General features: G+C 44.0%; 1 protein-coding gene across 6 annotated transcripts in view; it reads left to right on the top strand.

Moving 5' to 3' along the window:
* Window positions 1-25,068, top strand: part of Cadm1 (cell adhesion molecule 1) — a 330,847-nt gene extending 305,779 nt beyond the window's left edge. For 4 of the 6 annotated variants that reach the window (XM_028866485.2, XM_028866479.2, XM_028866486.2 and 1 more), the window contains 2 exons: window positions 18,753-18,884; window positions 20,847-25,068. In XM_028866485.2, coding sequence (XP_028722318.1) covers window positions 18,753-18,884; window positions 20,847-20,965 — 251 coding nt within the window. In that variant the 3' untranslated portion in view covers window positions 20,966-25,068. Of the gene's footprint in view, window positions 1-7,039; window positions 7,094-18,752; window positions 18,885-20,846 lie in introns of all 6 variants that reach the window. The other 2 variants (XM_028866478.2, XM_028866482.2) reach the window with 1 other exon arrangement.
* The last annotated feature ends 292 nt before the right edge of the window (window positions 25,069-25,360 follow it).

Here is a 25,360-nt window from a genome sequence, read left to right as displayed (position 1 = left end):
ATAGACTGAGCTCACTGTAAATGCACCGCAATTTTTTAATGCTTGATATTACACCGAGTCTTGTCATTTCTGTTGTGAGTTCAGTGGCCAGCGGTTGCAGTCTGAGATGAGGCCTCCCCTCTGGTGGCAGCGTGTCCATCACCCATTCTTCCTACTTAGAAAGCTACCCCAAACCTCGGAAAAAATGAGACTTCAAAAAATTGTTTTCAGTTAAAGGGAAATAAAGTAGTATTTGTCTACAGAGCTAGCGTCGGAAATAAAGGCCATGTTCCTCCATGAATTCATCCACCCAGCCTCCCCAATCTCTCTTCACTTAAGCTTATGTTTATGGGTGGGAAACAGCTCCCCAGGAATGTTCCCAAGTCCATATGAAAAGCAGGAAGTAGGGTTTTAAGGAAGTTTTTGGTGTGTGGTACATTGCAAGCCAAATAATAGAAAGTAGATTAAGTTTTTTGCTTTTTTTTTTTTTTTTTTAACCAAAAGGTGAATAAAACCTGAATGCATAATCTTCAGACAGGGACATCAGGATACACTATCTTCTCCCCCTGTCACCAGTGGACTACCAATGGGGACAGGTCAACTAACTTTCCTTCCTTCCTTCCTTTCTCGGTTTCCAATCAGAAAGTGAGAGTCCTGTTTCATCTGAATATTATTATTACTCAGCTCGACTCTAACCTTGGCAAGATTGTGCTTAGAGTACATATGTTATTTTAAAAGGGGGCTGCATTTTAATAACCGAATCCAAGGGAATCATCTGGGAGAGGGCCTGCTTCAATCACTTTACATGCTGTGCAGGGTGAAAATCTATCACTTAAGTGACAAGAGGTGATCAGCCAGCCCTGTAGTGTTCATTCAGCTTAAAGAATAGTATCTAGCCCACACTGACTTCCTTAGACAACTATGAGAATTTAGAAGTTGGAAACCTGTGAGTAAAACCTATATTGGGCTGTTGTTGGAGAGCATGCCTTAGTCAGGGTCAGCTCAGCAAGGTGTTCATGTTCGTTCTCTCTCTCTCTCTCTCTCTCTCTCTCTCTTCTCTCTCTCTCTCTCTCTCTCTCTCTGCAACACAGACTTAGATAAGAAATGATGGGTCTCTCCAGCCTCCTCACACTTAAATTCTGTCCTAATGTCCATTAAAGGGGCCAGGTATACTCGATAGTCATGAGAAATCAGTCAGGTCTAAAATGTGCTTGTTCTAAAGTGATGTCTATAGAACTGGCTACATCTCAGCCACTGCACGCCATTAAACTTAGTTATTCAGTACATTCTTACTTATTATCCTCAGAGCTTTAAGGTGATTTTAATGTAGTTCAAGAGATTTTGTTTTATTCTTTTTTGTTTGTTTGTATGTTTTCGAGACAGGGTTTCTCTGTGTGGCTTTGCGCCTTTCCTTGAACTCACTTGGTAGCCCAGGCTGGCCTCGAACTCACAGAGATCCACCTGGCTCTGCCTCCCGAGTGCTGGGATTAAAGGTGTGTGCCACCACCACCCGGCTTGTTTTATTCTTTTTAAAGTCCTCTAAGTTTGGGCTTCCTATAATTAACTCCATGGTCAGGTAACCTAGGTTCCTAAAGTTCTGTGTTTTAGGTCCCTCGATAAAATCCAAGCACTTAATGTTTGTGGAACTTGTCTTTAAACATCTGGACAGGGTATGCAAACTAGGAAATTTGTCTTCTGGTCTGAAAATAGAAAAGTCAACTAGAAACCAATTCTGATTTGGGGCTACTCATTTTAAGAAGTCTGTCTCTTTCAAGAGATGGAAAGGGAAAGGAGTCTCCGATGCTTGGATTGGCATCAGTTAGCACACTGGTGGAGGACACAGGGCTGAATGTACCACTAGAAGCAGCCACTGTCTTTTTATTTGGCAACATCACTCCAGAGATGTAGGGTGAGACTAACAGGTGTGAGGAAGTAGCAAACGGCCTTCTTGATCATGGACTCCTTAGCAGCAGAGGACCAGAGAAGTGGAGGATAATCCCAGCTGTTCTCTGCATAATGCCTTTATAAATTTAGTCTTCCACTTGTCCCTGACCCTCACAGTCACTTCTCAGGGGGTCCCCCACCATTTTGACCAGCTGACTTTGCAGACCACAGCCAAAAGCACTAATGAAAACCAAAGTGACGTCTGAAATTTTACTTGATGAAAAGAGAAGAAATTTTCCAAGTCAGTTGTAAAGGGTAACAGGATGTGGTGGAAACTATAGATGGAGGAAGCAGGTTAGCAAGGACATGCTACTGTAGAATTGATTTTATCCTAGTACTAGAGGGCCAGCTTCACCAGACAGCAACCATATGACTGACATTCACTTGATGATGACCTTGAGGAGGTCCTTATGATGACCTGGTCCCAGGAAAAAAAATTGAAATGGCTTGATAACTTAGCAACTTAAATGACAAGACATACTAGGTCCTCCAGATGTGGCCATCATATTGGTCTTAAAAGTGTTATACTGCACTTTCCATATTGCTGTTTTCTTTTATTTAAAAAAAGAATAGAAAGAAAGAAAAGACCTTTCAAGATTTCCCTTTGAAGACTCATTAAAGTATTTTATTCAAGCTTGTGTTGCTAGAGTATGTATGAAGTTTATTCTAGTTGTTCATGTATGTTGACTGTTTGTTCTTACCAATAACTGATTGAAATAAGCATGTATTGGAAGGTTGGAAGTGCATGGGCATGATTCAAAGCCAAATGGATTTTCTCCAAAAGAAAACCAAGCAACAATTCACTACCATATGTTTTTAAGGATCTCACTGAGAGTAAAGATAAATATGAGCATAAGAATGAGATTTTTTTAGGCAAGGTTGACACAAGGGGTATCTTTGAATAAGGATCTTGAGCATTTGTGGTTTTGGAGCTCATCCTTAAAGGCCTGCACAGGGGAAAATTAAGAAAAAAAAAACACAAAAACAAGAAAACCTGTGTTGTGTGTGCATGTTGAACGATACAAAAAGAAAGAAAGAAAGAAAAAAAAAAAAAAACACTGCCAAATCCTGATAGCTCGTGGTCAGAAGCTGCTGGCAGACATGCATGGGTGGTTAGCGCACGGGTGGTGTGTCGTTGTCCTGATTATTTGGTGTGTGGGTGCGTGTGATGGTCTTTGTTTCCATGTGGGCACTTCTTTTTAAATGTCTTGTGCCTTGTTCTTTTCTGTCCTGTGTGTCCCTCTCCCTTCCCCTCCCCTCCCCCTGGCCCCCATGAGGGTCGGGTGACAGCATGCCCATGGACTGGAATAGCGCTTGTGCTTCTGCTGCACTGTGGCGGTCAGCTGGCTTCTGGGTTGGAGGGCGCACTCTCTCTTTCTCTCTCTCTCTTTCTTTCTCCCTCCTCCATCTCTCTTTCTCTCCTTCCCTCCCCCCCCCCATCCCCTTCTCTCTACTCTTTCTAACACAGCCTGCCTTTTCTACCTGTTGCGGCAGTGGAGGCTGACTATCTCATGGATTTTCATATCCCACTTGAGTTTTTAAATAGATTAATTCATTCTGGAACTGAGAACCCCTCTGAAACATTTCTTCTTTTCCAATTTGATTTCAAAGTATTTGACCAGTGCTAGAGAACAAGCCACACCCCAGACCACTGCCTGTCTTTAGGTAACTTTCCCATGAGTCTCCCTTCCCCTGATCTGTGACTAGTGCAGACCCTGATAGATTTCCAAAAGCACTGTGTTATGTCCTTATCTTATGTGGTGTTTAGTTGTGGGGAAATTCTTAAGCCCGTTTGAAAGAAGACTAGCCAGCAGTGCACATGATTACAACCGCTATGTCCACCGTCTGTGTATGTACCTCTGTACATCTCTCTGTATGAGTACATAACAATGGCATTCAGAGGCTGTCATTCAGTCAAGGGACTCTGCAGACATTGTATGTTCTACCCAAGAACAAAGCTAAAGAGGTTTACGAATGGCTGCAGGACCTGAAGATTGCGTTGCAGCCTTGATATGCAGTTTGGAATCTATGTGCTGCTGTTTAACGGCGTGAACCAAATTTCTGCTAATGGGAAGAAGGGAAAAACTCTCTACAAAAGCTGACAAAGCAGGAAGAACAGGATGACTGAGCTTTTAGATTAAAACTACCGGGGGCGTCTGAACTCTTATGGCTGGTGGTGGAAGTATCAGTTTCCATGACATGGCCAAGTGATCAGATGTGTGCTGCGTAGGTAAGAGAGAGACCATCGCCTACTTTGTTCTTCCTAATGAGAATGGTACTAAGGCCAGTGGGCCGAGGGTTTCTTTACTTGGGATTTTATTTAATTGTTCTTTTTCATAATTTTCTGTAATATCTGTATATGATAACCTGATGAATTGAACCCAGGAGCCTCTTTAGTTATACTTGATTTTTGCATTTATTGAAATGGCTAGGATTTCTGACTGATTCTAATTCTTTGAAGTTTTTATTCTGGTTTAAAACTGCCACATTATAACCATTTGAGAAGCCAGCAGGTACTGTCAAGAAGGAGAAACAGCAACTTCAGATGTGCACAGTGCTGAGCCTGAACCACAGCACCTATAACACCAGAGAAAGCCAAACATGAGTCTCTTCAGAAGAGATAGCATAAATTAAATTATCATGTCTGCACCTTAGGACCTCCTTAGTTGCAAAATAAATAAATAAATAAAAATTCCATATGTAACAAAAGTAAACTTTCATTTGTTTAACAGAGTTTAAAGAAATGCATTGCATGCATTTTAATTAAAAGTGACTAGAAAGAGCTTGAATAGATGATAGGAAATTTTGAATAGAAGAACCAAGAAGTAATTTCCCACTTATTATTAAATCACAATGTTTCCTTTTGAGAAATATTCTCTGCTTCATAAAATGCATCTTTGTCATTTTCTTTGAGAAAATGAGAGGAGTCTAATTTTTAACATAAAAGAAAAATACCTAAGCCAAAGCAATTCTAGGAGGTAGATTTTGTGTTTCCTCACTTGTACACCCAGTGCTATGGTAAACTCTTCTAATTATATTTATTCAGAAATTATCCAACTATGACAATGTGCTGTAGATTCATAAAAAAAACAATTGCACTGCAAAAACAAATTTAACACCACTGGCCTAAATGGCTTCTCAGTTTGGAACATAATCTAAGCAGGGGATTCCAGATGATTTGGTATATTTTAAAATTTATGTCATTAAAAATGACAGTTTCAGCTTTAATGGGGTGTATATCAACTGTCTGTCGCTTCTTAATGGAAAACTTTGCATATCAATGATACTTCATAAACATATTTCTATATTTTTTAAAATTAGCTTTCTAGTGTTGTCCCCAAGGAAACAAGCCTTCATCAGTAAAGTTGCCTACTTGAAACATCCTTGTTTAATGTGGTTCAGTGGGCACCAAGCATGTATGTAGAACACTGATATTCATCGGGCCACGTAGAAGTGAGGGATTAGCCTTCTGAGAACCACAAATTCATAATTAACTACAGAGAACTACTCTATGTTGCTCATTTATAATAGTTATTCAAATAATTGTATTCATTAGTCTTTATACAATGGATAACGCCAATTAGAACTAGAAACACTTTCAGCCAATCAGATTTCAAGACAAAGGGCTAGCATTTCTCCTCAGCTGCCCCTATAATTTATTACATTACCACGTTCTCTTTAGTTGCCTGGTTCCATAGCTTCGGAACCCCTGTGAACTCTGAGGGTTTTCACTTTGATTTGGCTTCTGCTCAGAGCACTTGGCACCTGGGGTTCAAGTGAGAAGCTCTCCTCTCTTAGGACTGATAGTGGGACTCACATACTCAACCGACTCATCATGCTCGTTTGGCTTCTTTGTAAATCACCTTAGAAAAAACTGAAGCTTTAATGACCACTCATATAAACTTGTTTTGGTTCATTTGAAATAAATATAAATGGTAACCCATCTGCCATTATGTATTTCCAGGGCATTTATTTTGGTTGCCTTTAGGCTTTGGTCAGTAATTGACCAAGGATGACTCTCAAAACATTATTCAGCAAATACTTAACTGACAATACAGTTTGTGCTGAGCTCCAGGGAGGGGAAAGATACAGAAATAAACGAAACTGTGTCTCTCTCCAAAGACCTTGCAGCTGAATTAGATCCGCGACCATCTTCAAAACAAGAGACACAGACTGTGAGACAGCTCTGGTGGGGTAGAGGTCCTGGGGCAATAAGATGGGGTTGAGGGAGAATAGCAAAGAATGAGCAAAGGCCACCTGGGCCGCCTCACCATTCTATGTGTTTCAATAAACTTCCTTAAAAGATCAGAAATGAGCATGAGCAAATGGAAGCCATCTCTTGAGGAACCTCTCTGTTTAGTTATACCCCCCTTTGCCTCACTTACTTCAGAGCAGAGCTGATGGAGAACTGGCCCAGCTGGCCAACATTGGGGTGGACTTGGATACAGGCATTTCAAGCCCCACTCAATTTTCTCCTGACCTAACTGCTTTTTCAGCTTTGAGGGTTTTATTTTTCCAGAATACCATTGATTTATGAAATTCTTCTTTTTTAAAAAAAAATGAGTGGCAAATCTGATTTTTCTGATGAAGGCATAACCTGCAATCTGCAGTTAGCAGATGCTGTACCATTTTGAAATATGTGATCCAAGATCATGCTAAATTGATAAATGAACTATGTTTGTCAGTATTGGCAAAGGATTTCAATTTTCAGCGAAAAGCGAGATAAAACTTACATATGTCAGTATGTGGCATCTAAATACATTCATATTTAAGAGATATATCAGAGTGTCCACGGCTAACAACCCAGCTTTACTTTTTTCTTTCTGCATGCTTATTTGAATGAGTGATTTTTTTAAACATTCACCCTCATGTTTCATGTGCTTTCAACAGTGGAGGCTGAGGACTCTTTCTACCTTGATTGTGTGTCGATAAAGGTTACATAATTAAAGAAATGAACATATGGATTAATATATTCAAGCTCTCAAAAAATGTGAGAGATAGCAAGAGATTTGGCTCATGTTTTCTTTTTTAAAACAAAATCCATCCTCAGTTCTTAAGTGTTTTGTTTATGTCCCTCGAGGAATGAAAAGAAAAACGATTTGTTTTTACTTGTAAGGCCTTACTCAGTTGCCCAATTCCGCAGAAGAACTGGACAGTGAGGACCTCTCAGGTAAGGGCTAGTCATAGGTAAGGTGCTGCAGTGTACAACCTGTGGCTGCTTTGTCCACTGTGGCTCAATAACCACTTGGTTTGCTGAGCAATCAGTGTGGATTCTGAGACCAAGAAAAGAACAAATTTGTGTAATTTCTTCCAGGTTCTCTCACCACCTTTCTCTCCTATGGTAACAATGTGTCTATTGCAGACCATGGCCTGTGCTGCTGACACAGGAGAGACCTAAATGCTGAGGCCACTCTGCTTGGTGGCTTGAAGTCATGTTGCCATCCTAGATATGTATGGCTTTGGAGAAATTTGGTTGCGCTATAAAGCAGTTGATGTTGGATTATGTGACACGATCTGAAAGTCATATTGACTGTCTACTTCAGTGGAATAGACTAGAAAGCCATATCGTACACTTTGAAGTAGGTGGTAGAGCAGGGCAGGGAGGAAGGGGACAATTGTCTTGTCACACACCAGGCTGTAAACTAATTATCCACCTCAGACCTTTTTGACAGCATACTGAGCTCTTGCAAAAAGTAGGTTTCATGCTTGATTCCAGGATTTAGGTGTTACTAATCCAGAATAAGAAGCATGTCCTAAAAAGGCAGGAGGAAGGAGATTTAAAGTGGTCAGAGCTAAACAATTATACGAGCTCCCATGATGTCATGAGACTTGAGTGACAGCTACTTGCAGCTTCTGAAGCACGTTGATTGGTCACTTAGTGAATCGGTAAGCAAGCCCTTTGACATTGCAGTGGAGAAACCAAGGCACCAGCAAGTGGTTGCTGATTGGAGCCTGCTGGAAAACAGGGTTCCATATTCCCCCCTTCCTAAATAGCATTCACTACAGTTGTTTTGAATGACTGGTGCTTGACGGGCCATTCTTAACTACCTCGGTGAAAACACAAGCTAGTCCTCTCCCCAGATCTCAGATCACACTGGATGTATCTCCAGCTGTGTGCTTCTGTCTACCTCAGGGATACCTTCACTTTGCTGCTCTGCCCCATGTGCCAGGGGAGCTGAGCTGTTGGCATTTCCCAGAGTAGCCACATTCAGGAAGCTACTCACTGGGTCTGTCCCCTGCTTGTACCTGTCTTGCAGTAAGCGCCAAGCTAATACTTTCTGGATAAATGAATGAATTCTAAATATCTGTGAATTTCAGCAAATAAATAGATTAGAAAGGTAGCCACCTATTAACCATGACATTCATTTGCCTCTATTTGTGATAGATACATTTGAAGAAGTTGTAAAAACATGAAAACAAAACATTAACTTTACTTTCTTTTAAACTAGAAGTAGGTAAGTCCTGCCCGGCTCTGACATAATGCCAGTGTAAACAACCGCTTGCTGGGGAAGGTGCTCTCTGTTTTGGCCCTCACCTGAGAGCAACCCCAGATACAGTGACCCTGCACAGTTGAATCTTTCAAGAATCCTGAGAAAGTTCTCCTAGGTTGACTGACCCTGATCTCTCTAGGCATATTTTCCAGACAAGGATCACTCAGACAGGCAAAAGGAACTTTTATCCCCTTTAGGAAAACATGAGTCAGCCAGGTACCTCTTCCCCCAGAATCATCAATTAGGAACACTGCAGGTCTCCGCCCTGCAGCATGTTAGATGGGTCCCCACTGCAGTTCTATCAATCACCCAAGTCAGGAGCAATAAACCAACAACTGTTTGTGTTCATAATAATTCGGTTAAATTAATAATTACATCTCCCCCCTATTCCCTCCAGGACCCAGACTCTCTCCTATTGCTAGAAGTCATAAGTCATGTAGAAGGCTGATGAACTAGCGGGCTGGGCTGGGTTGCCTTTGCATCTGGTTTGATGAACTAATCAAAAACTGATTAGCACCTTTGTTCAAAGGGGATGCTGATTAATCAATTACTATTGATTGTGAGCTTGGCTTCTCTAGGCAGCAAAAAGACATCTAAAGGGAGAAAAAAACAACCAATAAAAATTGAGCAGCTGTCATAGTGTTTAAATTTATTAAAACAAAATACATTATTTTTTATGAAGCTGTCTTGAAATGGGTCACTGAAGGGGAGCATATTGATTGAGAAAGGATGAACTTCTCAAATTTCTGTAGCCTGGAGACTGAATTCAATTATAATACAAGACAAACAGGTTAACACCCGCCTTAAACAGCCCATCAATAAATTAGAGTAGGTGTTGCCCATTTAATGCTAAACTGTGATAATGAATAATTCTACCTACTCCCTGCTGTATTGGGTAGAAAGTCCATCCTTTCCACATTAGGGATTAATGTTTCACACTTCCAGATCTTCCCCCACCCCACCCCCACCCCTCATCCTCCATTCACCGGTGCCTGCCTCAGTTAATGAGAGTTTCATAGCCAGCATATGGTGTGCAGCCCTCAACCAGCAACTTGGGATTGCCCAGCTGATCCTCCTTTGTAATCTACATTTTTAAAAAAAGACTCAGTGCCTAGTTCACTGACTCAATTATTGGCCAACTTGGGGGGGCTTATCTGGCTCTTCCTTGAACCCTTTTATTTACTTTTTGGGTGTTAATTTTATTGATGATAGAGCCTCACTCGTTTTGAATTGTTTTATCAATTACATCTGCCGTTTCTCAGTGACAGCTGGTGGTTATTGCCACCCATGTGGAATAGAATAGCTTTAAGCATATTTAGCCTTCTATTTTATTTTAAAACTTTAACAAAAATGTCTCCAACTGCCTCCCCCTCTTCAGCAGTGGAGGGGCCTGCGGGAACTCTTGAGTGGAGTGAGGTGGTAAATAGTATGCCAGAGAATGGCCCACAGCACCCGCAGAGCAGCCCATCCGCCCCTGCTTTAGAAGCAGAGGCACCGACAAGGCATTCCAGTGCTGCTTTTAATTCTTGTTACCCTCCAAATGAGAAAGTGATTTGGAAGAATCCTTCATGCCCTTCACAAGCCACAAAAACATACTGGGAAAGGGCAGGATTCTGCTTGACTTCCGTAACCCTTGCATAGACGTTAGGAGAGATCCTGGTGAACCAGCTCTTGGCTCCCTTGGTGAATTGCAGAGGCAACCTGGGCTTTACATCCTAGGCTTCCCGTATCCAGGAATTCTCGGGCAAGGGGCAATATGTGGGCACTTGCTCCTGCACACATGCATCCACCGCACGGGTGAACACATTCACACATACATGCCCTAGCACAGGCACAGACACTCAGTAGCCACTGCCTTTGGAGGAACTCTTCAGTTAGCACCACATGAAGTGTGACCCTGATTTGGCAAACAGGCTCTTTAATTTCCTTGATAGATAATATGTCGAAAAAGAAAAGATACAAAGAGAGACAGTTAAGGTATGGCCATGAATCTTAGGTTGTGTTATCATTTAGCTTGTATTAATATACTCTACAGCTTAGAAAGTTCTTTCATATACATTTGTTCTGTTTCGCAATCCTGAGGATTGACTCTAGGGCCTCACATATGCTAAGTAATTAAGTACTAGCACTAAGGATATATTGCCTAATTTTTATTCTACAGGAGTATTTGAGCTCCATGTGCTTGGCTCTGGGCTAGCCCCTAAGACACAGTAGTAAGTGAATAAGGCCCAGTAGGACTTGAAGCAGTCTTGGATTTCACAGGCTAACCCTGCCACCCCATAATAACTTTCCAGTAGGGAACACAGACTGGATACCCAAGCTGATCGTGACTATGGGAAATTAATCCAAGTAGCTGCAGATGAAGGGCTAAGACAGGAGGAAGTTGAGGCCAGTTTAGAAAAGCGCACCAGAGGCCAGGGCTGGGAAGACATGATGGATGAAAATAAGCCAACAGCTCGGGGCCGTGGGGTGTGGGGGGGATCCTCTTGAAGTTCCTGCAGGATAGTAGAAGAAGAGGTGTTAATTTACAAGTGAAGAAAGTAGGCACCCATAGGAGATCCAGACAATTTATGTGGACAGAATTGAAACATGCTCCTCCTGCCTGCAGAAAGAAATGGAGCCCTTTGGTTGAGGGTTCCCAGCCTCTGAGAACTCCACGGCTTCCTTTACTCTGGAGTCTCTTGAGCTTACAATTGCTTTTGGCCCTGTTCACTTTGGTGTGGCCGTCAGGGAAGGTGTAGGAGAAAGCTGGGCTCTGAGTGGCCTGTCAGACACAGCTGTGTGCTATCTGACATGAGAGGTTATCTTAATCAGGAAGTCGGTGCCTTCCCCCTCAGAGAAGATCCATCCATGCTCTGCTCTGATGTTTTCAGTACCACTGCTCCATGGAGTCTCCAAAATGATGGATTAGTTCCCCCTGAGGTGGCCCTAAATGCCACTGTAAAGTAATGCTTAAGAAGGGTTAAGACACAGATGTTTCCTTCTTTGAAAGTTGTTCTCTGTGGTATGTACCTGTGGCCTCAGAGCTCAGGGGTTGAAGCAGAAGGATCTTGAGTTTAGTGTGAATCAGTGCATTGAGAACTCTCATGGGGCCCATGGTCAGCGACGTTCCCACACATGGGATTCTGGATGTCCCCCTAGTGCGGATCTTTCCCATAATCCAACATGCTACTGTTTTCACCATGGAGAGGAAGGTGGGCCACCACCAAACAGACAAACTTTTTCCTTCAGACTGAAAAGCTGTTAGCCACAGTGTGAAATGTGAGTTCCAGTTCCACAGGTTGGACACTGCTTTGGGGTAACTTCACCATATTCATGATTCCATCCTTCTCACACCTCCAAATGCCTGAGGCCCACTGAAGCATCTACCTATAGAGACAGATTCTAGTGGGAATGCCTTCTGGAAACACTACAGTCTGTCCTCTTCACCAGGCTCCTAAAAGGAAAACTCCAGTGTCGTCCTCGGTGCCTCCCCAGTGCTTAAAGTAGAAAAGTCACCCACTGCCAGGGGTCCTGTTACAAGATGAGCAGGGCAGGGGTCTCTCTGAAGATGCTAAATGCCCTGGGATTAGCATCCTGTTTCATGAGTCATTTCTGCTGATGGTGAATTAACTAAACCATGTGACTGGAAAAGGGAGAGAAATCAACATTTTAAAAGACTTGTCCTAATCTTCAGCTGCAGAATATTTAACATTACAGTCCTCAGATGGTGTTCCTGACTCATAACGTGCATCCAATGGTCCTATGCTTCTTTCCTCACCATAGAGAACAGCGAAGCCATTGGAGACGGCTTGTGTCCGTTCTATATAAGTGAAATGAAAGCTTGATCATCATTGCTCCTAAAGAGCTGACAAATATTGACCTAGGGTCAGTGATAAGAACCAAAAAGATCCTCCTGGGGTGTTCATAAAACAGACTGAAGCTCAGCAGACACTGAGTCCTAATGACATGTCAGACCCTAAGCCAGACAGGCACTTTCGTGTACAGCCATGCTCTGGCCCCTGACAGCAACCCTGGCAGAATATCATTGGGGCCAATGTCTCCAAGTAGGTGATTGGCCTGCCTCAGGTTACACAGGAAAGAATTAAAGTTCAGCTTCTGGCCCAGATCTAATGGCAAGTCTGGTGCACTTTCCCACAGTCCATGCCGATGAGGTCCTAACTGGTCCCCTGTGCCTTGGTAGTGACAGGCAGGGAGAGCCCTGATCACTGAGAGTGATGGTGAACAGCCACTGTCTGTGCATAGTTGTCATTTAAATGAGCATATGCTGAGCTCCCGGGTGCACACTGAGGATGACTACTGCAGTTTCCCTTGGTGGCCTTGCACAGCCCCCCAAATGTCAGAATAGCAGCATGACATTGCTGGAATGGAATGCAGCTGATAGCTGACACTGGCCCCTGACATGCTGTGTGGGAATCTTCATGACTTTCTTGCCTTACGTTGATTCCTTCGCTTCCTTTCTCTGAGAAGACAGAAAGGAAAGGTTATGCCGCATAAAGGCTAGTGTGCTCCAATATATATTAACATCTTAATGGGAAAGCTGTGCATGTACTGTATACATTTACTACTCTCTGACAAGAGGGAATTAAATGTCAGAAGGATTTGTAGCATCTATAATTGAATTGGTGCTGAGAAAAGCAAATCTTAAAAGAAGAATAACATATTAGGATTAGCAAACAACGTGGCGTTTTGTCAGCGCTTGCCACTCAGTGTCTCCCCTCCAGTAATAAAGCTGTGCTCTTAAAGCGCATGCTTAGCTTGTTTGCCCTCGAGGAGAGCTACCATAGGTGATGAAAACAGGTAGCTAGCTACACCTTTCAGATGACACAGCTGGTGTGTGTGTGTGTGTGTGTGTGTGTGTGTGTGTGTGTGTGTGTGTGCACGCACGCTCCTGTTTGGTGTTTTGTTTTTCTTCAGGTTTGGAAAGTGTACCGCCTCCCCCCTCTCCTCCTTAGCAAGAAGTAGCAAATGACATCACAGTCATTAAGCCTTTTCTGAGATAGACTAATCCGGCCAGCTCTAGGAAGCCGGAGGCACCATTTCCATCACAAACACCAGTTCTGAGAGTTTTTAATTAAACTGACTTGTCCAGCAAGACCTCAGCTGCACCAAGTGACAGAGCTATTGCAGAATGTCGGCCTCAGCTTCAGGCATCCCTGGGCAGGAGAGGCCCTGTGGGAGTGGGAAACCTAGAATCCATCCCCCACTTTAAATGAGATCCAAGGCACTTTTTAGCCTCAGAATAGACCGGTGGGTGCTGGAGCAGTATCTAGCCTGCACCAAGGAAGCCCGAGCTATGAGGGTACAGCAGTGCAGTTAAGGCCATCACGCCTGATGCTACACATTTCACACTCCACCTTCTCCAAAGCAGAGAGCTCTGTATCCTTTGGCAAGAAGACTGACTTTAGATTCTGCAGCCTTGGTTTCCGAATGGGCAGCCTGCAGTGGCAGTGAGGTTCTGCTCCGTGAGTCCCTCTCCCCAAGTCCTTCCTTGCCAGGAGCCTGTCAAGAGCATCCTAGCCATTCCCTGGTTATCCGTGGATCCTGCTTTGGCAACACAGCCTGCAAGACTTAGGACAGATCCACGATCGTGGTATTCTCCTGGCAGTTCGCATGGCACATCTCCTGCCAGGTGGTAAAGTAGCCATAGAAACCAGGGCCCCTTACAGATGCCTGCACCACACAGGCAGGAAGTGCTGCGCTTTAGTGTTGAAGGAGTGAATGCAAGTAGCAAAAGAGAGAGAGAGAGAGAGAGGTCCACTAGAGGGGTGGAGAGAGACTAAACGGCCAATCCTGCCTGCAGAATCACCCCATTCGCATTGCCCTTGAGGAGTATCGGGGGTCGGGTCAGCTGCCCTGAGCTGAAGAATGCGGAGCAGTTTGGGACATTCCTGGGATTTGATGAAAGTAGTTTGTTGTTTTTAATTCTTTTATCGTTGTTGTTATTCTGAGATTTCTGAGACGCTAAAACCACGGCCAGGTTAGTTGAAGCGATGTTGTTGTTGTCTCCTGTTTAATAGATTTTTGTTTCTTTTTTCTTTTTTTTCTTTTCTTTTTTTTTTTTTTTTTTTTTTTTTTGCCAACTTGACATTCTGCAAGGGACTTATAAATCTCACTTGGAGCCAAGTTGTTTCAGGTTTTTGTCAAAAGAAAAGCTAACTCCCAGCTCTAACCAGCTCATGGTGTATAAACTGATTTGGAGTTATAAAATGGTGCAGCATGATGGGGGTGGGGTGGCAGACCAGGGTTTGTGCCACAGTAGGGTTGTCACACTCAGCCTTCAGTGTTGTCTGAGGTAGACTTAGCCAGCTCACTCATTCCTCTGAGTATGTGTATGAAGTTATTTGGATGAGGTTAACTACACAGACCGTGGTTATCGAAAACTGGAATGACTGTTTTATATGCATGTACCAAGCCTGTGCTTGGCGTTCCTCCCCAGTACAGCAAGGGCACAGCTTTATCCCACAGTAGACACACTAACACCCGTGACTGCACAAGAGGCTTTCCTTTACCCGAAGACTGGGCTCCTTTAGAAGACCTCCGCACCCTCACCTCTTTTCACTTAAGCTGCAGCAGCTGGAGAGTTTGCCTCCAATGTCTTTGTCCGACTACAAAAAGGAGGAAGAAATCCGGAGAGGTGTTCCCAGGAAAAGGAGCAACAAATGGGGTGGTACCCACAGGGATGCATCTCCTCCCTCAGAGGAGCAAGACCTTCAGATGATGGTGACAGCCGTGGCCTTTCCACTTAGTAATTCCTCAAGAGAATTCCTATTCTGAATTCTCACCTCTTGTGCAAGATAGGAGAGGTGGAGGCTGGTGGACATTGCCAAAGATCCACCTGTGGGTCATCTGTATTGCACACAGACTCCTGTTTTTATCTGACTCTGACAGCCAAATGCATCCGTTGCTTTTTGTGACCATGGAGGCATCAGCTGCCGGTGCAGGCAGATCTTACCAGATGGCAGACAGCCAGCATCACCCCAGCACTCTGAGCCAATCCACCGCACAGTTGGAACTGCCCCCCACCCCACAAGAGGAAACCAGAGATGAATGAGAAAGAACTGCTCTCCACAGGGGAGGCCGGACCGTGACAGGCACTTAGGAACAGTCACAGCTCTATTACTGCCTCCCATGGTCAGCCAGGGGTGGGAGCAGGGTGGAGGAGAGGTGGGAAGAGGCAGCCAGGAGCTCATAACCAGCAGTGTTCCCTGTAAATTAAACATCAGTTACCTTCTGTGTCCATCTGCCGTAATTGAAGGCGGGAAAAGTGTCTTGGTGATTAACTAGCAGTAGTAAACTTTCTGATCCAAGTGAGTATCAGAAGGTAGCTAGAGAGATTGCACTTATAAATATCTGCAAAGGCTGTGTGTCCCTGAAGGTGGGAAAGAACTGAAACATAGGTGGTTAGTGTAGGCGAAGTCCAGGGGGAAACAGCTAGACTAAGCACATTTGGAGAGCAAAGGTCAACTGAATAGTTGGGCTTAAGTAAGGAACCCCACGATGACGGGTTTTTCTGTTTCTTTGTTTTTGTTTTTAACCTTGTTTTGAGAGGGTTTTCCTTCTTCCTGTCTTTCTTTTCTTTTTTTTTTTTTTTCTCCTTCTCCCCACCCCTAAGCACAAACATACCAGCACATCTCTTGGGCTGTTCTATGCCTGAAGTTGGAGTAATTAGTCTTTTAATAGTGGATAAGAGTTGCCTGCCTCCAGATGGGTAGGGGCTGTGTCTTCAACAGCTTCTAGAAACTTCTGTCTGCTTTCAGCCCTAACAAAGTGGCACCTCCCCCCCCCCCCCCCCCCCGCCTCATGTAACTTTTTCTGCATCTGTATCACTTTGTCCCAAATCTGAGACACACAGAGTTTATTGAAGTAAAGTCAAACATTCAGTTTGAAGCCCACAGCAACTAAAGATTAGTTGATATCATTCAAACACAACTAACAAGTTTTACTATTGGTCTTTGTGAGAACATTTGAGTGTTTGCAGTGAGGTGTATCTACACAATGTAAAGTGTGGTCCTCCAGCAGGCACCAGAATCCAGTACCACCCTGTGATGGTTACACTTCATCATCGGCTTGACTGGTTTTAGGATCGCCATGGAAACACACTCATGGATGTGTCTGATGATGTCTCCAGAAAGGTTTAACTGAAGAGAGAAGCCCAATTCTAAATGTGGGTGGCACCATTCCATGATTCTAGACCAAATTTAAAAAAAAGCAAGCCCAGTACCAACGTTCACCTCTCTCTGCTTCTGACTGGGATGCCACGCAACCAGCTGCCCCACTCAGTCCTGCCGCCGCCATCCCTTCCCTGCCAAGATGGACTATATCGTCAGAATGGGAACCAAAACAAGCTCTTCCTTCAGTTATGTGTGGCAGGTCTTTTGTCTCTGAAGAACAATTAATGCAAACCCCACAAAAAGTACTTTCCATCAACAAGCTGCTTCCTAAAAGACAACAAAGTTCCCCTGAACCCAGTCTGCCGGTCGAAAGGACTTCCAGGACACCGGGAGCCTTATTGTCTGCAGTCAGCAGCACTTGGGCTGAGGCAGGGGATTCCTCTCCACTACATTTCAAGTGGAGCTTATTAAACACGTTGCTGGAGGGGCTTGCTCATCACGGAGTAGACTAATTGGCTGCAGCACTCTGCCTCCGACCCATCTCCATCCTCCAATTAAACTCCCATCATCCTGTTGTCCAGGCGACCTGCCGCTGCCTCTGACTTGGCATTTCTGTTGGGGTTTGGGGTTTGAGTTATTCTGTAGTCCTTCCCAAGCTAACTCCATGGAACACTTTAAATACTCCACGTTCTAATTGAGGCCCTTTTAATTAAAGCTCTTTCCATGGGAGCCTTAGTCACGAGTTATTTCCCCACATCCTTCAGTGCCTAGTCTCCAAGCAGAATTGGAAATATCGATAGAAAGTGTAAGCCCTGCCCTCCCGCTGAAAACGTTGTATCAGGTTTCGGCTCAAAAGAGTACCATTACCTTTAGCTGTCACGGATCTGTACACTTGATCGATAAACTTCAAATATTATTAGAGGTGGAGGCTTCAGAGATTTGCTCTGTTCTTTGGAGAGAGACAGAGATAAATCTTTCTTAGAAATTGACTTGAGTTTGCACTCGGTCTTCCCGGTGAAATGCATTTCTCTTAGGCATCCAGCAGCTACAAGGGGGGCAGATTTATAGGCCATGTGCTTCATGTACTGAAAGATTTAAATGGTAAATCCTTCACATATGACTTCACAAATCATGTAAAGTTAAAAGATTTTTACCGTTTCTGTTGCTGCTGTGCTTAAATTGTAAGGTACAGCCAGTAAATCATTTTAATGGAGGTGTCGTACTTGACTCAATAAAAAGAAGAAAAAAAAAAGACAATGGTTTAGCTTCCACTCCAAAATGTTAATGTATTAATCAACGGGAGAATAATTGTTTTTTACTATGTTATAAATCTCGGGTGCCATTAGGATTTCAGCAAGGGGTGATGTAGCCACATTCCTAAATTAAAATTGTTTACCCTGCCATACCTCCATTCTGCATCGCCATAGCTCATTCCGGGTTCATTCTGAAGTTGTTCCCCAGCCAAAAACTCAAAAAGGGAAATCCTGAGGGAGCGAGGCTTATAAGAGAAAACTAATTGCATTTCAAGGTGTTAAATAAATAACATAAAAACCGTCTGTGGCGATGGACAAGTATTCCTTCCTGTCTTAACGTTTTCTCTCTCCCTCTCTCTCGCCCTCCCCTCCTCTCTGAATTGGGCTTTTGGTTTTAAATTGAGGCTTTCCCCTCCTCACATCTTGTAAATGTGGCAAGCATGTCATATGTCTTTAGTCTCATAAGCCTGGTTTTAGCTCTACACAGCCTTGCTTTCCCTATTCGTGTTTCCTTAAGAGTGAGCTATGCCCCCCCCCACACACACCCCGTTCTTCTGATAGCCTAAAGATACCATCTGTGGTGCCCATAAATAGTTAAGTCAGCCTCCTTAATTATTAGTAGCTGTAAGTTCCAGGTTGTGTATAGTGAGTGCTAAGAATGGGTGAGAACAGGCAGGATCCACCACACACACACACACACACACACACACACACACCCTCCCTAAGTTTCTTTCACACACAGTAGCACTCCTCTGCTGCCTCTAATGAAATTGCCTTGTGGGGAGAACAGATCAATTCAGCGCTGGACAGGTCAGTCTGTTCCCTCTATGTAACTTGATCCATCTGGTTTGTTCTCGCTGACTCCTCCATTAAAAAAGAAGGTAACCTTCTGACCCTGGAGGCGGTGTCCCTGGGGCTCCTGGTGTCTTACCATAAGTTCTACATCCCTATTCCTCTTCTGGTTCCAACAGACTCTCGAGCAGGTGAAGAGGGCGCCATTGGGGCAGTGGACCACGCGGTGATCGGCGGCGTTGTAGCTGTGGTCGTGTTTGCCATGCTTTGCTTGCTCATCATTCTGGGCCGCTATTTTGCCAGACATAAAGGTAAGCAAGGCGCTTTGGCAGGCTGGAGCAGCATGTCGCCACAGCCCTGGAATTGGGGGACCTCACTGTTGCCATTAGTAGGCAGCTTGCTGTAAAGGATGACACAGAATATATGTTCCCTGAAATGGGAAGAAGCGTGGTTGGGTGGGTGAAGAAACTTAGCAAATGTTGCTGAAGACTGCATGAAGAGATTTGGATTCCCTATAAATACAAAGCTGTACAGCTCTGCTGTTCCCCAGTCTACATTTGGGGATAGAGTCAAAATAATAAGGTAGGGGCTGGTGTGACGAGTGGCCTGAACCCTGGGTGATTGTATGCATGGCAAACATCCACAGCCTGCTCATTTCCCCGGAGAAGGGAGGACCAGTTCGCTGACCCTGAACTCTGAGTAAGCTGGTCCCCAGGGCCAGAATATTTCCTCCTTGATGTGATGTACCCAGGTTTAAAAAAAAGAAAAAGAAAAAGGAAAAAAAAATCCTTTGCGTTAAAAGCCACATAAATATGTATTTTTTAAATTATCAGGGCAATTGATTTAAATTGCCATTAATCATCACACTTACCAACTGTGCAGACTGGATGGGCAATCATCTTTGCCAATGCTCTTCCTCTCTGCCTCATGCTGCTCTGAGCCTCTTCTCCCCTCCTGGTAATTTAGTCTTCCTTTTCTTTGTCGGCCCTTGTCTTTCTCAGTTGTTTTTCTCAAGCACTGGGCAATGAGCTTTGGGGGTTTTGTGGGCGCTTGCATACTGCTTGATTGTGACTTGGGTTTGGGGAGGGTCCCTGGAGCCCAGCAGTGGAGGTCCAGGGTGCTTAACAGCAGACTTTAGGATCCGGAAGTGTCTTGTCTGGAGCACAGAACAACTGGGGACTCTTGGAGCTGTGTGGCCCAGAACCTCCAAACTTAGAGTGTGCTTAACTTGATAGAGCTGGGAAGGTAAAGCCAGGGCGCCAAGCCGAGTGTGCACAGCACCTGTGGAGGATCAGAGGACAGGGGTAACATGTCTCTGCAAGAGAGATGACTCAGGAAGGAAGCGTTTGACCACCTGCTTGCTCGGCTTATCGCTTTAAAATCTGAAAATTCAGCAAAATGTCTCAGGCTTTTTGGAGTATCAGAACATAATGGGAAGAAAGCTATCAGATTGTACCAGGCAGTTGGAGTTCTACCTGCCTGCTATTCTGAGGTGAAGTCTTGTCTTCCTCCGTGTAAACCCTTGGGATTTGGTGATAGAAATGTCACCAACTTGGTTAATGTTCTGTCTATTGTCATTATAAAGTGGCTGTGCCAATTAGCAAATCCATGAATCCGGGTCCAGGCTCCAGTCACATGGTGAGAAAGAATCCCTTGGTCATGAAGACAGAGCCCAAGCCTCCATTGTAGTTTTTACAATGTCAAATTATGCCTCTGTCTGATGCCCTGCTCTGAAGTGGAAGGCGTAGAGAAAGCAGCCCTTCTATAAGTTCAAGACAGTTTCACCTGTGGGTAGCCAATAGCAGTCCTGAAGCCAGGAAGACTGTGGTCGGAGTAACTGATCCAAGACGACAGTAGAAGCATCACTGGGGCCCTAATTCATTTATTGGCTAATTGCTTTCCTTGCTTTGGTCTTTACCCATGTGCGAACATCTCTGGTCATCGGTCTTTGGTGTTTACTGTCTGTGCGTTAGTCAGCAGCTCTCCAGCTCTCTGCATTTGAGCCCCACTCGTCTTCTTCTCTGGTCATAACCTCTGCTCTAATGTCTCTTTGCTGAATTGCACCGCAGCGGCTCAGTTGGAGTGGTACCTTTGGAGCCCCGGATCCCATCTGTCTCACCCACCTCGCTCTCTTCTTCCAACTGTTTTTTTTTCCCCTCTGCTGCCTGCACACCACTTCGGCTGATGATGGCCATAAGGCAACTTGCCATCTCTGTACCGCTTCACCCAGAGGCCATCAGAGAGTCACAGTGCTTTACCCCTTCATCTTTCAGGTACATACTTCACTCATGAAGCCAAAGGAGCCGATGACGCAGCAGACGCAGACACAGCTATAATCAATGCAGAAGGAGGACAGAACAACTCGGAAGAAAAGAAAGAGTACTTCATCTAGAGCAGCCTTTTTGTCCCAATGAGGTGTCCAACGGGCCCGTTTAGATGATAAAGAGACAGTGGTACTGGAACTTGCAAGAAGCTCGTGTGTTTTTTATGAGTGGGTGGAAAGATGCGAGACTGGGAAGGCTTGGGATTTGCTATGTAAAAACAAAAAGAAAAAAAATGTTCTTTGAAAAGTACGCTCCGCTGTTTGACACCTCTTTTTATCTGGTTTTAATTTGGTTTGGGTTTTGGTTTTTTAATTTTTATTTCTTCCTACCAAGTCAAACTTGGGTTTTGGTAGATTGCAGAAAATTCTGTGCCTTGTTTTTCATTTGTTTGTCGTGTTTCTTTCCCCTTTTCCTTTTTATGCATTTATTTTTCCCAAAATCAGTTTTTTTCCCTCCCGAACCTCCCCTTTTTTGGAATTGACCTGCTGGGATTCCTAAGACTTTCCCCCATTGTTGTCGATTTCTGCTTTCATTTGTTTTTGTGTTGACGGTGACTGCTTTCTGTTCCAAATTCAGTTGCATAAAAGGAAAACCAGCACAGTTTAGATTTCATAGTTCAGAATTTAGTGTCTCCATGATGCATTCTTCTCTGTTGTCGTAAAGATTTGGGTGAAAAAAAAAAGAAAAAAAAAAAAAAGAAAAAAACAGTGAAAACTCTTTGCTGCTGCCCATGTTTCAATACTTAGAGCAGCGAAGACTAGAAAAGTAGACTGTGACTCCGAAACTGTTGTTTGCTGTGGATCTTCATTACTGTACAGGGTTATCTGCAAGTGAGGTGTGTCGCAATGAGATTGAATCTGTCTTTAATTCTGTATCTGTAGGCGGCTCAGTATAGATTACCCCACGCTGTGCAGAAAGGTTTGGGGTGGAAAGTCTCCTCCTTCCTCGTTGCCCTAAATAGACCCAATAGGTGAGGTCTGTCCATTTGATGTCAGTGGACAAATTTGAGTTGCCCCAGGAGGGAAAGCAGGAAGGGGATAAAGCAGTCCTGCTCTGGTTGTTTCTACTCCAAACAACTCCATCCACCTTTCCCAATTGGCCTTACTGCTCAGTGATGTGCAGGAGAGAGCAAGTCCGTGTGTTGTGTGAGTGACGGAAGGGGGCAGGTTTTTGTTTGGGGTTTTTGTTTGTTTTTGTTTTTGTTTCTGTTTTCCTTTGTGCTTACTTAAGAGGGCAGTAGGATGTGGCCTGCATGTACTGTATATTACAGACACTGTCCTGCTGGGACTCTCGTCCTGCTGGGGCTTCCAACTCCAATCCCTGCGCAGCTCTCATTCCTTCAGATTTGGCTAGACAAAGGCAGGAGGTACAAAAGAAGGGCCGACATTGTTCTCGAAAGGTCAGAGCCTAGGTGGAGAAGCAGCCTGTAGAGACTTTCAGTTACTTAATCAAAACTCAAATGTGAGTGTTTTTATCTTTCTACCTTTCCTACACTAGCCTTGGCCTCTTTCCTCAGCCTTAAGAACCATCTGCCAAAAATTCCTCATCTCGCATGATGGCAGCCATAGCGCACAGCTACTAAACTAAGTTACCTTGAACATATCTCAGACTGGAGCCTGGGGGACCGTAGAGGGTCCAGTTACCGTTTGCATTCTTTAGAGCTAAGTAGGGCTTTGTCGCTGATGTGTTGAGGAAATCCAGAAGTAGTTCTGAAGGATGAAAACCTAAACTCTTACCCTATGTGTTGGTAGGCTCCAGACTCCAAATAACAGTCCCTTATGGAAAGGTGGCATCAGAAAAGATAGATCTATCTATATATATAAATATATAAATATATATTATATAACATTTTCAGTCAGTACTTTTGGATTTTGCAAGGTGCATTTTTACTATTGTTACATTATGTGGGAAACTTACGCTGATTTATTTAAGGGGAAAAAGTGTCGACTCTGTTATTTGAAAGCATATTTCTTTTTCTTGTCTTTATTTTCACTTCTGATAGAATCATTGCAATATGGGGGCCTTTTGGGAACGGACTGGTATGTAAAGGAAAATTCATTATTGAGCAGTGTTTTGTTGACCCCCCTCTCCTGTCCCTAGGCACTTAACCAAGACAAAAAGCCACAAGGAACATCCCTTTTTCAAGAATTTTATAATGTGCATCTATTCCGAGCCCTTAGCACCCATCCTGAACATAGTGTGACCATATCAAAGGGTGAGAACCAGTTAGCATGTCGTTGAAAGGATTTTTCAGCTGTTCTTTTTAGAAAAAAAAATACAAAAAAAAAAAATATAAAAAAACAAAAAACCAACAAACAAACAAAAAAAAACTACCATTGTTCACAGAATTGGCATCTCATTTTCGGGACCGCCCATCTTTCTGTTTTGACAAGTGTACAGTAGTGCAGCGTTCTGATGTAACTTGATGACTTACAATGTTGACATGTCTCAGGTTCCTGTGTTTTGATTGGTGTTTTTCCGTCTCAGGTAGATTGCAAAGTGTAGGCCCCACACATTGGAAAAAAAATAATAAATAATAATTATAATTATAATAAAACAAAGCAAAAACAGGAAATTACGGATTTTAGTTGTATATTGGTTTACGTATTTTTCTTAAGTATACAGTGCACTGTTTGAAATGTATTGTTGAGTATTACTTTGTACAGGTTGATCACTTTTTTTAGAGTGAAGAAAGAACAAACTTGGTTTTTCGTGTTTTTTTTTTAAGGAATATAAAATAATGAAGGATGTATAATTGATGCCAAATAAGCTTGTTCTTTAGTCACGAGGACGTCTTGTTTTTCCCTCTAGGCCAGTTCTGTTTCTAAGGTGTACAAGGACCATGTTACAGTGTAAGAAACTCCACATCCGTGTGTTCCCATTCGCATTTTGTATCGGTTCATGTATACCATTTTTACAAAAAGAAAAAAGAAAAAAAAAGAAGTACTATAAAATATCTGTCTTCTTAATAAAAAAAATTAATGTTACAAGTGATCCTTCAAATCTCTTTCTGGATTCTTACAACACCCGGCCTCTGGTCCCAGCTTCCTCTCCTAGGACCTTGTGTGGGGGCCCAGAACCCTGGCAGTAGGTGGCTGGGAAGTAGCTGCCAGCTGGGTTTGTCTCCCTTGTCTATTCATCCTTGTCCTGTCCTCTTCTCCCCTCACAGTAGACAGGGCCTGAGTCCGGTGCTTGGCCGAAGGAGTCACTCCAGTGGGCGCGGCGATTTGTGCAGGTGTACATGCGGCTGCCGGGGACGGCATCTCCCATGGACGTGTCCACCACTGCCCTCCCCGCTCTCACCCACCGACTTCCCTGTGTTGCCTGCTCCACCATCTCTTTCTTTGGGGTTCCTTGTCCTAACAATTCATACTGCCTTCTTCCTTTTAAAACTCTCTCTCCTTGCACAAAAATGAAGAGGTGAGCTGCTGAGGGCTAACAGTCTGGCTGCCTGCGGGTTGTTCTCACTTACCATTTAGGTTTTGGAGACTTCCGGGCCCAGGTGGACTGTGAGATTCAGCAGCATGGTATCAACGTCCTTGCCTTGCAGGCGAAGGTAGCAAGGACCACACTTGAGCAGAAGTCTGACCACCCCAAAGTGCCCTTTCTCACCTTCCCCCACCTCTCCTTGGGTCCCCCTCTGTCTCGGTGAGGTAACCAGGAAGATTTGGCAGGGAGAGACAAGGTAAGCTCCAGAAAAGACTTCAGTTTCTTCCATCGTGGTCTGTCTGTCCCTGAGCAAAACAGCACCCACAGAAGCAATTTTGCAGTCATTGCGTGTCTGGACGTGGACATTGTGGGGGACACAGAAAGTGTACATGGTCACTAGAGGCTGACTAAGGTGCCAGTTCCACCAGTGAAGTGACCTCACTTGTGAGTGCCACGCCCCATGTAATGGTGGCAGAAGCTGGCTGGAGGTGGGGGACGAGCAGAGGCTGGCAAGTCAGCTCAATGTGAAGAGCTGGGAGCTTGGCCGGGTTTCTAAGGACATGAGAGAAGAAAATGGAGTCAGCTGCAGGGGGCAATGAATGAACCTAGCCAGCAGGCAGACGGGAGGAGGAAGGTGCTCTGTGAATGGGATCCATCTTGTGGCGGTCCTCAGAGTCTAGGCGGAAGCTTTGGGCGTTCACTGGCCTCTCCCAACTTCTGCCAAAAGGAAAAAAAAAAAAAAAAAAAAAAACGGGGAAGATGATCTACCATATCTCTAGCGGATCCAAAAGGGCAATTTAGGATAGTACTCAAGATCAAGAGCTAGAGTGGACCAGCCTTGAGTTTCAATAACTATCTTTACTAGCTGGGAAGCCAGTGCACCTGCTCTTCGTCTTCTGCTGGGTAAGGTAGAGTTTGTTATAACCTCCAAGACCATTAGGAAAGAGAGATACACACCACGACCTGGGGTATAGCTCAATGGTGAGGCCTATGCTTAGCATGCAGTGGACCTTGAGTTCGATCTTCAACTCCAC

The sequence above is a fragment of the Peromyscus leucopus genome, chromosome 7 (genome assembly GCF_004664715.2).
Source record: "Peromyscus leucopus breed LL Stock chromosome 7, UCI_PerLeu_2.1, whole genome shotgun sequence".
NCBI classification, from domain to species: Eukaryota; Metazoa; Chordata; class Mammalia; order Rodentia; family Cricetidae; genus Peromyscus; species Peromyscus leucopus.
The sequence above is the reverse complement of the archived record's forward strand: the minus strand, read 5'-3'. Positions and strand labels throughout refer to the sequence as shown.